General features: G+C 42.2%; 1 protein-coding gene across 2 annotated transcripts in view; it reads right to left on the minus strand.

The window, feature by feature from the left end:
• The window catches only part of dnajb6b (DnaJ heat shock protein family (Hsp40) member B6b), a 138,617-nt gene that overhangs the window by 59,092 nt on the left and 65,435 nt on the right, over window positions 1–14,090 (minus strand). For both annotated transcript variants that reach the window (XM_060915625.1, XM_060915626.1), the window contains exon 5: window positions 13,917–14,021. In XM_060915625.1, the coding sequence (XP_060771608.1) occupies window positions 13,917–14,021 (105 nt within the window). The remainder of the gene's footprint in view (window positions 1–13,916; window positions 14,022–14,090) is intronic.

Below are 14,090 nucleotides of genomic sequence, written 5' to 3' on the forward strand. Positions count from 1 at the left end.
AGTCATGTTCGTGTCATCAGCCCTTTAAACTTGAACAGGATTCGGTTTAAGATTTCTCTCTCGACTCAAAAGCACCCAGGTTGTCACATTTACAGCTAAAACTCTGAAGAAACTCCGTTGCAGCTCATATGAACCATTAGGGAAAAGATGTTCTTTGAGCTCAGCAGCCTTCAGTGTTTTCATGTTGCGGAGATTGTGAAGAACAGTTGATATAACGGCATGTGTTTAACGCACGCAGACATGCTAAATATGGCAAGGGAACTTCCACACGGCCAAGAAGAGGCTCTGCATCACTCGACAGGAATGCTTTCTCAAATAGCTCCTGTATAAAACAGTCTGAAACAAGCGGGACCGTGTGTGCATGTGTGTTCCGTTTAAATATTTAGGACTGGCATGCATGTGCATGTGTACCGTAAATCCTGAAATCGGTACGAGTACACCGTGTTTATGCACTGAAAGAGGAGAAGGGCGTGTTTACTTCTGTGTTGATAATTTGGCGGAGGGAATGGAACAACCCCCCCCCAGTGTGTGGGGGGATTAGAGCTCTCAGGATGAAGGTCATGTTTAAATTCTACCCGAAAATGCTCATAATGATTAACATTTTGCACATGATTAACTCGCTTTACAGCATCAAGAAATATTTTATACTTTTTGGCTCAGTACACACTTTCCATCCTTCACACACACTTCGTCTGGGAGATCTGCATTTCAACATCACAACATGCTGGAACAAGTAAATCATTCAAAATAAATAAATAAGTAATTTTTAGAGCCAGGCCTCCTCCCCTCCACTTAGCCCACTGCTTCAGGTTTAACCAAAAATGGTCAGATTTTTATTCGTCACATGTTTGGAATATTTGTTAAATACTAGAACCGAAGTCCTCGCAGCACTTTCCCAGCATGCAAACAGAAACGAGGATCAGAACCACTTCCTCTTTCATCACCTACATCACATACAAACATTTCATTGGGATCCATGTAAACCTGCAGGGCTGTGAGAGGCTCAGCGGTTAACCCTCGACCCCAGTAACCGGGCGTTTGAATCGTTCCACCGGATGACCTTTTAACCACTTTCTGAACGTCAGTTCCAGAATTATTGGCACCCTGAGAAAGGATATGGGTTAAAAACAAAAACTAGGGTTTTCATGGTTGCTTAGCTTAACCTCAGACTGAACTATGAAAAATACAAGCAGAAGTCTTAATTATTGGCACCCCCCTGGATTTGGTACTTTAGGACCAGGTCCCACAACTCCAACTCTGATAAGCCCTCTGCCTGAATTTAGTTCCATTCTGGAGCAGTCACACCACCACTACAATATCACTTGGTCCTGCCACTCAGGGAAATAAAACGCATGCAACTTAGGAATATAGTGATGGAAGTTTCCCCCCTCCACCCCCAAGCAGGAGCACATTATTATTCCGGGTCGTACTGTACAGCCTGGGCTCCAAAACAACCCATGCACACACTCCGGTGGTTGATATAATGCAGATACACTACTGTTCAAAAGTTTGGGGTCACCCAGACAATTTTGTGTTTTCCATGAAAAGTCACACTTTTATTTACCACCATAAGTTGTAAAATGAATCGAAAATATAGTCGAGACATTTTTCTGGCCATTTTGAGCATTTAATCGACCCCACAAATGTGATGCTCCAGAAACTCAATCTGCTCAAAGGAAGGTCAGTTTTATAGCTTCTCTAAAGAGCTCAACTGTTTTCAGCTGTGCTAACATGATTGTACAAGGGTTTTCTAATCATCCATTAGCCTTCTGAGGCAATGAGCAAACACATTGCACCATTAGAACACTGGAGTGGTAGTTGCTGGAAATGGGCCTCTATACACCTATGGAGATCTCATCTCATCTCATTATCTCTAGCCGCTTCATCCTGTCCTACAGGGTCGCAGGCAAGCTGGAGCCTATCCCAGCTGACTACGGGCGAAAGGCGGGGTACACCCTGGACAAGTCGCCAGGTCATCACAGGGCTGACACATAGACACAGACAACCATTCACACTCACATTCACACCTACGCTCAATTTAGAGTCACCAGTTAACCTAACCTGCATGTCTTTGGACTGTGGGGGAAACCGGAGCACCCGGAGGAAACCCACGCGGACACGGGGAGAACATGCAAACTCCACACAGAAAGGCCCTCGCCGGCCCCGGGGCTCGAACCCAGGACCTTCTTGCTGTGAGGCGACAGTGCTAACCACTACACCACCGTGCCGTGGACCAAACGAACTAAATTCAACACGGCTAAAAACCGAATAGGCCGCCAAGTATAATATTTAATTGCAGTTAGGCCATTATTAAAAAATTTTCTGTTTCCGGTCCACCGGCTGGGTGAGTGCCGTTTGTGCGGTTGAAATTTTTTTTTTAACGCCAGTTTTTCGACATTTTTTTCGGGTTCGTAAATCTAAAATCGAACTTGACATTTCCGCATTCCCAGGGCTTTCCACTAAGGCTCATACTAGCCAGCCATGACAAATAAGTAGCCAGCCGGGGGGGGGGGGGGGGGGGACACACAAAATAAACTCCTGTGCACGCAGTTCAGGATTAAATGTATTTTCCACAGACCATTTATTTATTCACTTTACTCAAATACAAAGTAAAATGGCAGTAAATCTTCTTTCTTTTCTTGCGTATTGCATCATGAGGCGTTCCTGGCTTGTAAATCTCTTATTTTCGGTGCATGACACATTCACGCAGCTGAGCATGCTATGAATTAACAACAACAACGGTCTGCAGTGGGGCGACACAATTACACACTCAGCCAACATTTCTCCATTTGTGTATGAAAACACACTCCAACCACTCAGTTTGGGTTCATTTACAACCAACGGTGTCTTTTGATGCCAGCACGTAATTGAACGAGAGAAGACTGGTTTACCGGAGACAAAATAAGCATCATCTCTGCTTCTGTTCCCTCCGACGGCCCCGACACACTACTGCCTCCGCCGAGTGCGCGCGCACACATTTAATTTTATTAAAATCGAAAATTAATATTTAGAGCCTGTGGGCTACAAAAATAGTCATTAAAGTAGCCGGCTGGACTTAATTGTGTAGTCGGCTGTATGGCCGGCAGCCGGCGCTTGTGGAAAGCCCTGTCGAATCAGCTCTGCGCATGCGCCATGCGGCACAAAAAAACGGCAGCCACCATGAAGGAAGGAGATCCGGAGTTTTCAAACATTTGCTTAAGTGTGAAATCGCAAAATGGTATTCTAGCGAACAACAAAATAGTAAAGACTCAGAAAAACAAATCATTCAGTGATGATTTTAATAGTGTAATTTCATCCGAACTAGGCCTAACGGTCGATTTAGAACTACAAAAAGTCCGTGTGTCGGACATTTTAAGTACCTTTGTAAAAGTTTTGCAAATGTTGCAGTCAGCATTTAAAATGCTAACAAAGTTTTTGTACAAGTTTCAGTTGATTAAACTGTCATATTATTAAATGTGTCTGCTTTTGTAATAAAAAAGTACTGAAAGAAAAAGCAAACAGCATTGCGATTTCTTATCCATCCATATGAAAAAATAAAAAATAAAAAATCCCTCCCTCCCGACTGAAAATTTTTTTGCTCACCCGGTGGACAGGAAACGGAATTTTTTTTTTTAAGGATGGCCTTAGTTGCCAATACGAGTCACGATATAAGGTTACTAAAATCAAAAGCGTAATCGAATAACACGTTAATTAAGAAATAAAGCAAGTTTAAAAATGACTTCAGCTCTCCTTTGAAGTGCTAAAACACATTAATGATTTGTACAATACTGCGGTTTGCTCAGGTTTACAGCACTACTGTCTCTGATACTACACTCACCAGTCACAGTGCAGTTTTCAGACATCACCACTTTAAATGTTCTGATTGCAAAGTTGAATTCTGGGTAAAATGTTCTAGTCAAGTCAAGTTTATTTGTATAGCGCTTTTAACAATAAACATTGTCACAAAGCAGCTTTACACAATTTGAACGACTTAAAACATGAGCTAATTTTATTCCTAATCTATCCCCAATGATGAAGCCTGTGGCGACGGTGGCAAGGAAAAACTCCCTCAGACGACATGAGGAAGAAACCTCGAGAGGAACCAGACTCAAAAGGGAACCCATCCTCATTTGGGCAACAACAGACAGCATGACTATAAATGAGTCGCATGCTATAGATGCACAATGGTGTAACATAGGGGAAAAAAATTAAAAAATCAGGTTTTGATTTTATGTACTGAAATAACTATTAGGCACAATTTTTACAATATCTATATAAATTAGTTGTTTTTACCCATTTTAACCTTGAAATCAGCATTTTAATGATTACCCATAATGCATTGTTTATCGCGCTAAACCAAGCAAAAACGTCATAAGACAGTGGAAATACTACCTTTACTACCTTCACGTGGCGTCTTTCTCGATCGCACGTGCCTAGAAGCGTACCTTCTAGAACATTCCTGGGTGGTCACGGACTGCCACGTAGCCTAGTTCGGTTGTGAAACTCGCTAGGATGGAGTATTTTCACGAGTTTAGTGGCAAACTTTTGCGCCGCAATTTCTCTATTCTCGAAATTTGTAACCTGAAACCCTACAAGAAATGTTTCATAATGTTTGGGATTTTGAAAAATGCTTCTAGCAAGTTTATTTCGCTGTATTTTTCCGTGAAACTTGGCATAAATCATCCTTAAGTGATGAGCGTGACATTGTTATTTTGGTACGGGTCACGGAGTTAGTTGGAAGCGGGAGAAAAGAGAGTTTCTCAACTACAGCAGCACTTCTCACCATAGATGGCTGGCGTGTTTCACAGCGTTTGGGATTTACTAAATTGACTAAATCTCTAGATCTACTGAAGCTACGAGGATATAAATCACCAGGATTCTAATTTACTGGGTGAGAAGTATTATATATATTTTTTGAAAGGTTTATTCGCGCTACAAGTCCATGAAAGTTGGAATTGTTCGTGAAGGGGTTAGTTAGATTTTGGTAGCGTGACGTGCACAACAAGCAAAAGAAAAAACAAATTTTCTTCCGAATTTCCTTGCTTTATCAAAATTTTTTTTGATACATTAAAAGACTGTTTATAATATTTAAGGCGATTTTTTATTACAGAGAATATTTGATCAAAACTTTCAAAACAGCATTCAAAGTGATTTTTCACAGGTGTAAATGTTACGCGTGACGTCCATAATTACGTTAAATTTTAAGAACTAAAATTCTGTAAAAAATTCTAGATTTGTGCTATCATTCCGGGGTTTTGCTGAATAATACTTTAGGGAGTTCTCTTACAATGCTGAAAATTCAATGAGTTTTGGTGAAATTATAGAAAAGTTATTTACATTTTAACGCGCCTGATAGCGATTGTGCTCACACAGTGTGCTACTCATATATAACATTAACAGTTTTAACATGAAGTCAGTTTCGTTGATGTTGTAACTCTTCATTGATGGAAAGTTGAGTGCAAAACTGTTCATGACAACTGCAGTCCTAAAGTTAGCAAGACAACTGTAGTCCTCAGCCATAAAAGCATTACTGTAAGAGTCCAGAGCGTCTGTCCTCCAGGTGTGACTTTCAACTGTCCACATGGGGCCGTCCTCCACAGGAGCGATGCGATGAGACTCCAACCAGACACAGGGCACCAGGATGGATCAGGCAGGTCCGAGGGGCATTCTAGCTATTTCTATTGCTGTCGGCGTTTCAAGATGTTGCACTGCTGCGCACACACACAGTGTATCCTGTGTGTAAATGTTTTGCAGAGATAAAAAGCATCCCACGTTTTATGATTCTGGAGATTGTCAACGCAAGCGAGCAACAATATCACCACATGACCACCGTGGGGCGTCTGTCTGACCTACTTTTAACCAAAACAAGTCGGCGTGGGCAAACATGGTGGACTCGGCTCTCCCTCCAGCGGAAAAGAAAAGGAAAGCCTGTCTAGTGAGTGCAACTGCAAGATAGAGCAAGGTTAGATGACGGCATTTTTCTGGACAGAGAACCAAATCATTCTAGCTAGCGCTTAGCCATCTTAGCGTTAGAATGCATGGGCTCGACTCCACGGTAGCGAGTATGGAGTTATACATCTAATGTTTCGATCTTACAGAGAAAAGCTGTAACAGGGAAAAGATATAAATATTCGTCTTTTGTTTCACGGCTCTATTCGCGAACGGTCAACCACAAATTCCATCCCTGCGAATCAAAACTCTCCGAGGCCGATGCAGAGTCACGATGTTTTCTTGGTGGCGTCGCCATCTTGGTATGACACAGTTCCATAGTTATGCTAATTAGTTAAAGCTGCTTTCTGTAAGGCCGTACTGTTTACCTCAAGCGGGAGGAAAACAGTCCAAAACGGAGAAACGCGACCCTCAGGACATCAAAATGATCACATCTCATCCGCAAGATATTGTTCTTGCGAGACAGAAGAAAAGGCCACGCACAATAAAACAACTGACTTTGCAGTCGGCACCTTTAAACAATCCACACGCTTACGGGTTGTTTCCAATCAGGGTACGCAAGCTAAAAATCACATTTAACACTTATTATCTATCTTCAATATCAAAAGGCTTGACTAAATAAACTTGGTTGTTTATTGTAGCCCTGTGATAGCTCTATTTACCATGCAAAAAAATAACGTTATTTTTGGTGAATGTATGGCAATATGTGTCATATTTAGCAAATTTATACCCTGTCCACACTAGCAACTATACCGGTACTGTAGCGGTATAACTGTATCGGTACGAAACCCACAAATGTATGGGTTTCGTACTGGTACAGTATCGGTACTGTAGCGCTTCGCTGTCGTGTGGACAGATGAAGCGGCTCTGTATCGATACAAATATAATGCGCAAGCGCAATGAACCATTCCTACATCTTCCGGGTTATTCATACAATACAATACGCCCGTGCTTTCCAGCTGTAAATAAAACGTCAAAATGGCTCAAAACGACCGTGGAGCTACATGGAGCAAAGACGAAGTTATGCGTTTGTTGGAGCTTTGGGGAGACGAGCGATAGCCTGGGCCCGCCCATCCTAAGCGTGACGCAACACGAGGGCCTGTTCCAAGCTTAGTCTGGCCAGGCAGGCTATCTACAGCATTTCCAAGCTCCCGAAAAATCGGGAACCATTAAACTTTGAGCATCTCCAACGGCCCTGGGTAGAGACGTGTTCAAGGCAGTGACGTAGTAGAACTGCGACCGGAAGCCATAGATTGTTTACAGAATCTATGCCGGAAGCGCTTCATTCACATCACGAACATGGAGCAGCGGCAAGCCTTTAACACAGCGGTAGATACTGTATTGAAAGCATTCAACGGGAAGTTCTCATTGAAAACGGAGCAAAGAGCAGCCCTGGAGGTATTTATTGAAAGGAAGGACGTTTTCGCCTTGCTCCCGACCGGCTTCAGTAAGAGTTTAATCTACCAGTTAGCCCCGTCGCGTCGCATACGTCAGAGGAAAGAGTGATGTGATTGGTTTAAGCTTCGTCACAGCCTTTTCTGGCTTCGACCAGTAGCAAACTGAGGCATTTCAGGAAGGCGGGTCAACCACGGGCTCTGGGAAACGGTTTGGCTTAATAGCTTGGCCAGACCAAATGCTCAGAGAGCTTTGAAGTCGCGTTAGCCAGGCTAGACGGGCGATGCCAGGAACAGTTGGAACAGGAGATTCGTTTTCTTTGTTTCTTTCTCAACTGCCTCGCGCGTTTTATACGATTCGACTGAATAAATGACCGCCAGAAATACAGACTGTACATTGATGATAAAAAGCACACACATGTTGTTTCATCCGCCATATTCTCGGAAGTAAGTTACTCGGTAACCACGGAAACATTTCGCGCACGCGCATTTCAACTACCGTGAAAGAAAACCGCAAACATTTCTCGCTAGTGTGGACAGATGCACTAAACTGTACCGGTATACTTTGTATCGATACAGTTATACCACTATCGTACCGGTATATGTGAACACAGCTTTACTCGTGTCATTTAGAAAAAGTGTTTTTTTGACCACAGGTAGCTCCAAAAGGGATGCACTTAAATCATTCTTCATACCATAAAACAAATATTTGGTTCCATATCATTGGAAACATAGTTAAGTTTTAATGTTGAATGCCAGTAAGTTTTCAGACTATTTTGATCAAATTAGTATGTAACACTACGTTCACACTGCAAGGCTTAATGCTCAATTCCGATTTTTTTTGTGAAATCCGATTTTTTTGAGGTCGTTCACATTAACAAATATATGCAACTTGTATGTGATCCTCAGTATGAACGAAAAGCGACCCAAGTGTTCCGCATGCGCATTGCAGGATACGACGACGTCACACGCAGTGAGCATGGCCAGTGTTTATGGAAGTAACCTAAAGTTTCCTGTGTATGACAGTAGCCAGCATGGAGTACCTGGCGATGATGCAGTTGTTGTTGCGACGGAGCCAGAACATGCACAATAGCCTGATGTTAAGGAGGAGGTTGAGAAGGAAGAGGGCAAGGGTTTTGGCTCAGGCGTTCTGCAGGGTAGTGACTGCAACCTCCGTTCAAAGGAAAGTGTGGGTGCGGAGTCGCATTGATGTCATGCGCCATGTTGTTGTAACTTTTTTTGAGAGACCCGCCGCCTACTTCAGCGCAGAATAGTGACGTTTGTGGCTTGTTGATGACGTGTAAGTCGGATGAATGCGACCTGGCGGTTCAGACTGAAGTCGCATATGAAAAGATCGGATAGGAATCGGAATTAGGACCACATATCCAAACGGCCTGGGTCGGATTTGAAAAAATCGGATCTGTGTCGTTCATATTGTCAATAAAAGATCGGATCCAGGTCACATATGGGCCAAAAAATCGGATTTGAGTCACTTCAGCCTGCAGTGTGAACATAGTGTAATTGTGTCAAAAAAAAAAAAATGTCCTCTCCGAGACAGCTAATTTTTCAATATAAAACAACATATCTAAAATGATTATCTTCATCCTAAAATGTGGTCAAGATATTGGGACGTAAATATTAGAGACAACTAACACAAAGCTTACAGCCTTATATTTAAAAGCACTATGGAAGTAGTGGATTCTGAATTGTCCAAAAAAAAAAAAAAAAGTCCTCTCCGAGAATCACTTCATTTGTTTCTCCCAGCCCTGCTTAAAGCTACACTTAATCTTCTTTATCTTATAGCAGATTACACAAAACTACCACACACGCGTCAAAAAATTACCTGAAATCTGTTCTTTAACTTGCCCTTCACTTAAAAACTGGTACACGAACCAGTTTGAATCAATTTGAATTTTGGACCCCTGTGACACAAACTTTGTACCCTGATTGTAAAACAACCCTTATTTAAGGCGGGGTTTCAGGTGATGGACAATAAAAAGTGATCAAGATGTGTTTTATGTACAGTTGTGGTCAGAAGTTTACATACAGCGACCTGAATATCATCTTGGATATGACTGTCAGGGCAATATTTGGGCTTTCAGTAATTTCTTTGAACTGTTCTTTTTCTGTGGCAGAATGATTGTACAGCATACAGCTTTAATAATAAAAAAAAAAAGATAATTTGGTGCACAAGTTTTAATTTTCTTTGGGTTTTCTGAAATCAACACAGGGTCAAAAATTCCCATACGCTCACTTAGATTATTAATTCAGAGGTGCTGACATTTCGCAAAATGTCTCTTATCTTGCCAAGGCCGAGGCCTCTTAACTTCCTGTTAGTGATCATGATTGACTACAGCTGGTAGCTTCTCTGTGCCTTCAAAAAGGGTTTGTTTACAGCACTCATTCTCATTGGATTGACCAACACACAATACAATGGGAAAGTCTAAGGAGCTCAGTGCAGATCTGAGAAAGAGGATCGCAGATAACTCCGGAATGTCTCTTAGAGCCATTTCTAAACAACTGCAAATTCCAAGATCAGTTCAAACAATTGTATCCAAGTTACTGTGAGGTGTAGTCACTTTGCCAAGCCACTTTGCTTCAAGAAAACCCAAACTGTCACCCTCAGCTGGTAGGAAATTGGTTTGGATGGTCAGGAACAACCTGGGAACCACCATGGCACAGCCCTGCCATGAACTGGAAGCTGATGGATCACTGTCTACAGTTCAGATCACCATGGACTAAGAGGCTGCTATCCAAGAAATAACCCCCTGCTCCAAAACTAACACCTTCAAGCTTAACTAAAGTTTGAAGCTGAACACATGGACAAAGAAAAAAGCCTTCTGGACGAAAGCTGTATGGTCAGATGAGACAAAGATTTTGTTGTTTGGCCACAATGACCACCATGTACAGAGGGACACTGTACCAGCTGGTAGTAGTGGTAGGATCATCATGCTCTGGGGCTGTTTTGCTGTCAGTGGAACTGGTTCATTGCACAAAGTGGATGGAATAATGAAGGAGGGCTACCTTAGAATTCTTCAGCATAAACCATCAGAAACTTGAACACGACTTTGGATTTACCACAGGACAATGAACCCAAACACGCATCAGAGCTGGTTGTGGAGGATAAAGCAGGCTAACATTAAGCTTAAAACAAGTCCTGACTTCAACCCTATTGAAAATATACAGTTAGGTCCATACATATTTGGACACTGACAATTTTTTTTTTTACCTGTTTACTGAAACCTATTCAGGTTATAGTTATATAATGGACATAAAGTCCAGACTTTCAGCTTTCATTTGAGGGTATCCACATTAAAATTGGATGAAGGGTTTAGGAGTTTCAGCTCCGTAACATGTGCCACCCTGTTTTTAAAGGGACCAAAAGTAATTGGACAATTGATTCAAAGGCTATTTCATGGGCAAGTGTGGGCAATTCCTTCGTTATGTCATTCTCAATTAAGCAGACAAAAGGCCTGGGGTTGATTTGAGGTGTGGTGCTTGCATTTGGAAGATTTTGCTGTGAAGAAAACATGCGGTCAAAGGAGCTCTCCATGCAGGTGAAACAAGCCATCCTTAAGCTGCGAAAACAGAAAAAACCCATCCAAGAAATTGCTACAATATTAGGAGTGGCAAAATCTACAGTTTGGTACATCCTGAGAAAGAAAGAAAGAAAGCACTGGTGAACTCATCAATGCAAAAAGACCTGGACGCCCACAGAAGACAACAGTGGTGGATGATCGCAGAATAATGTCCATGGTGAAGAGAAACCCCTTCACAACAGCCAACCAAGTGAACAACACTCTCCAGGAGGTAGGCGTATCAATATCCAAATCTACCATAAAGAGAAGACTGCATGAAAGTAAATACAGAGGGTTCACTGCACGGTGCAAGCCACTTATAAGCCTCAAGAATAAAAAGGCTAGATTGGACTTTGCTAAAAACATCTAAAAAAGCCAGCACAGTTCTGGAAGAACATTCTTTGGACAGATGAACCCAAGATCAACCTCTACCAGAATGATAGAAAGAAGAAAGCATGGCGAAGGCATGGTACAGCTCATGATCCAAAGCATACCACATCATCTGTAAAACACGGCAGAGGCAGTGTGATGGCTTGGGCATGCATGTCTGTCAGTGGCATTGGGTCACTAGTGTTTATTGATGATGTGACACAGGACAGAAGCAGCCGGATGAATTATGAGGTATTCAGAGACATACTGTGTGCTCAAATCCAGCCAAACGGATTGGTCGGCGTCTCATAATACAGATGGACAATGACCCAAAACATAAAGCCAAAGCAACCCAGGAGTTTATTAAAGCAAAGAAGTGGAATATTCTTGAATGGCCAAGTCAGTCACCTGATCTCAACCCAACTGAGCATGCATTTCACTTGTTAAAGACTAAACTTCAGACAGAAAGGCCCACAAACAAACAGCAACTGAAAACCGCTGCAGTAAAGGCCTGGCAGAGCATTAAAAAGGAGGAAACACAGCGTCTGGTGATGTCCATGAGTTCAAGACTTCAGGCAGTCATTGCCAACAAAGGGTTTACAACCAAGTATTAGAAATGAACATTTTATTTACAATTATTTAATTTGTCCAATTACTTCTGAGCCCCTGAAATGAAGGGATTGAGTTTAAAAAATGCTTTAGTTCCTCACATTTTTATGCAATCATTTTGTTCAACCCACTGAATTAAAGCTGAAAGTCTGAACTTCAACTGCATCTGAATTGTTTTGTTCAAAATTCATTGTGGTAATGTACGGAATCAAAATTAGAAAAATGTTGTCTCTGTCCAAATATTTATGGACCTAACTGTATGGACCGTGCTTGTAAGGCGAGTCCATGCCAAGAAAAATAAATAAATAAAAATCGAACTCTACCAATTCTACCATGAAGAGTCGTGAAATAGCCAACCAGAATTCTGCCAGAAGCTTGTTCACGGTAAACAAAAATGTTTGGTCAAGGTGAATCTTGCAAAGAGACATTTTACCCAAATATTAGGTGTTCTGTATGTATATTTTTGACCTTGCATGTTTAATTTTGACCCTGTGTTGATTTCAGAAAACCCAAAGAAAATTAAAACTTGTGCACCAAATTCTAGTGTTTTTTTTTTTATTAAAGCTGTATGCTGTACAATCATTCTGCCACAGAAAAAGAACAGTTCAAAGAAATTACTGAAAGCCCAAATATCGCCATGACATTCATATCCAAGGTGACATTCGTGTCACTGTATGAATGAATGAATGAACCCTTTATTGTCACTAGTCAGTCACAAGTACCAGCGAAATTGGCCATCAACCCATCTGTACAGATACATACATACATACAAACAATTGACACAGGGGGAGTAGACAGGACAGGAAGACAGGGATGAAAAATACAGAGTAACATGAGGGGAGGAGAAAAAAGCAACCCCCACACTATGCACCTGTGGGGAGTACAGTGTGGGAACATAAAAAAAAAAAAACACCTCAGCACATAAGTACAAAATAACACAGTACACTTTACAACATGAAAACTCGGGACCCGAGGGGGGAGGGGCAGAGGTATAGGTAACCCAGCGCAAACAAGCAGTCCGGTCCTGCAGCCATGATAGCGCTGGTTGCGCACCCGCTTGTCACACTGGGGGTAAAAAGTGGCGACCGTGGGAAGTGGGGGAAGGAATGCAAGAGCGTCTCACTGCAGTGATCTTCAGGGGGAGTCGTTGTCCCAGCAACGGCCTTGGCTAAGGCCAGTGCTGTCTGAGGGAGCCAAGAGCAGATAAGATTGGGATTGTTTGGTCTTGGGGCGAGCAGACGCATTCTTTTACACGACTACTCTATTTGTCCATTCTGTCCATCCGAATCAATCCATTTTCCTTTGCAAAGCCAAAAGCTTCTCCATGTTGCGGTTCAAGTTCTGAATAGCCACAGTCTGAGTGCCGACAGCTCTGCCCACCACTTCAATCATGTCGGGCAGCTTTATGGAGCTTTGGACAGCTGTCACCGTTTTCTGATTTCCTCGATAAACCAGGGCAATGCCTAATCCAATCAGCAAAAGTCCTGTAATCATGGTTCCGAATAGGTAGATGTCTTCAATGTCCTCCACAGAAAGAACCGCCAGGCACACGACCTGCCACTTCTCCCACGTGTAGCCAGCTGCGAACGTTCCGGCAGGACAGGCTGGTTCCCCCGAACCCAGGCTTCTCGTCGAGAAAATTGTGTCAACTGCGTGAAGAGACCAGTTTATCAATTCCATGATTTTTAGTTTGGAGAGCAATGCGGAGTGTGTCTCTCAAAAGCATAGACAATAGACAGACAAGACAAAGAAGCAGAAGCAGGGAAGATAAGGGAAGGAGAGGCAGAGAAATGCGACCGCCTTCCGTGAGAGCACGGAGAAAGAGCTGTATGTAAACTTCTGACCACAACGGTATCCAGCCAAATCATACCCAACTTTTCATATTGGCGAAACTGAATGAATAAACACATTCTGATAAATGTAATGGACTGACAGTCATTACACTCATCATTACCACGGTGGGTATATACAGTATCTATGTACATTACACACACACACACTTATCATGTTTCCTCATGAAATGAAGCCAAACTCTTACTGAAGAAATCTGCGAATGGATCTCTGCCTCCGAAGAATTCCCTGAAAACGTCTTCAGGGTTACGGAATGTGAACACACCACCAAAATGGTCATCATAATGTCCTCCTGAAATGAAAAAAAAAAGATGGTTTATTTGACAAAATGAACACACACTTACGTTAATATAAAGAATGA

This window comes from Neoarius graeffei, chromosome 1, assembly GCF_027579695.1.
Source record: "Neoarius graeffei isolate fNeoGra1 chromosome 1, fNeoGra1.pri, whole genome shotgun sequence".
In the NCBI taxonomy this organism is placed as follows: Eukaryota; Metazoa; Chordata; class Actinopteri; order Siluriformes; family Ariidae; genus Neoarius; species Neoarius graeffei.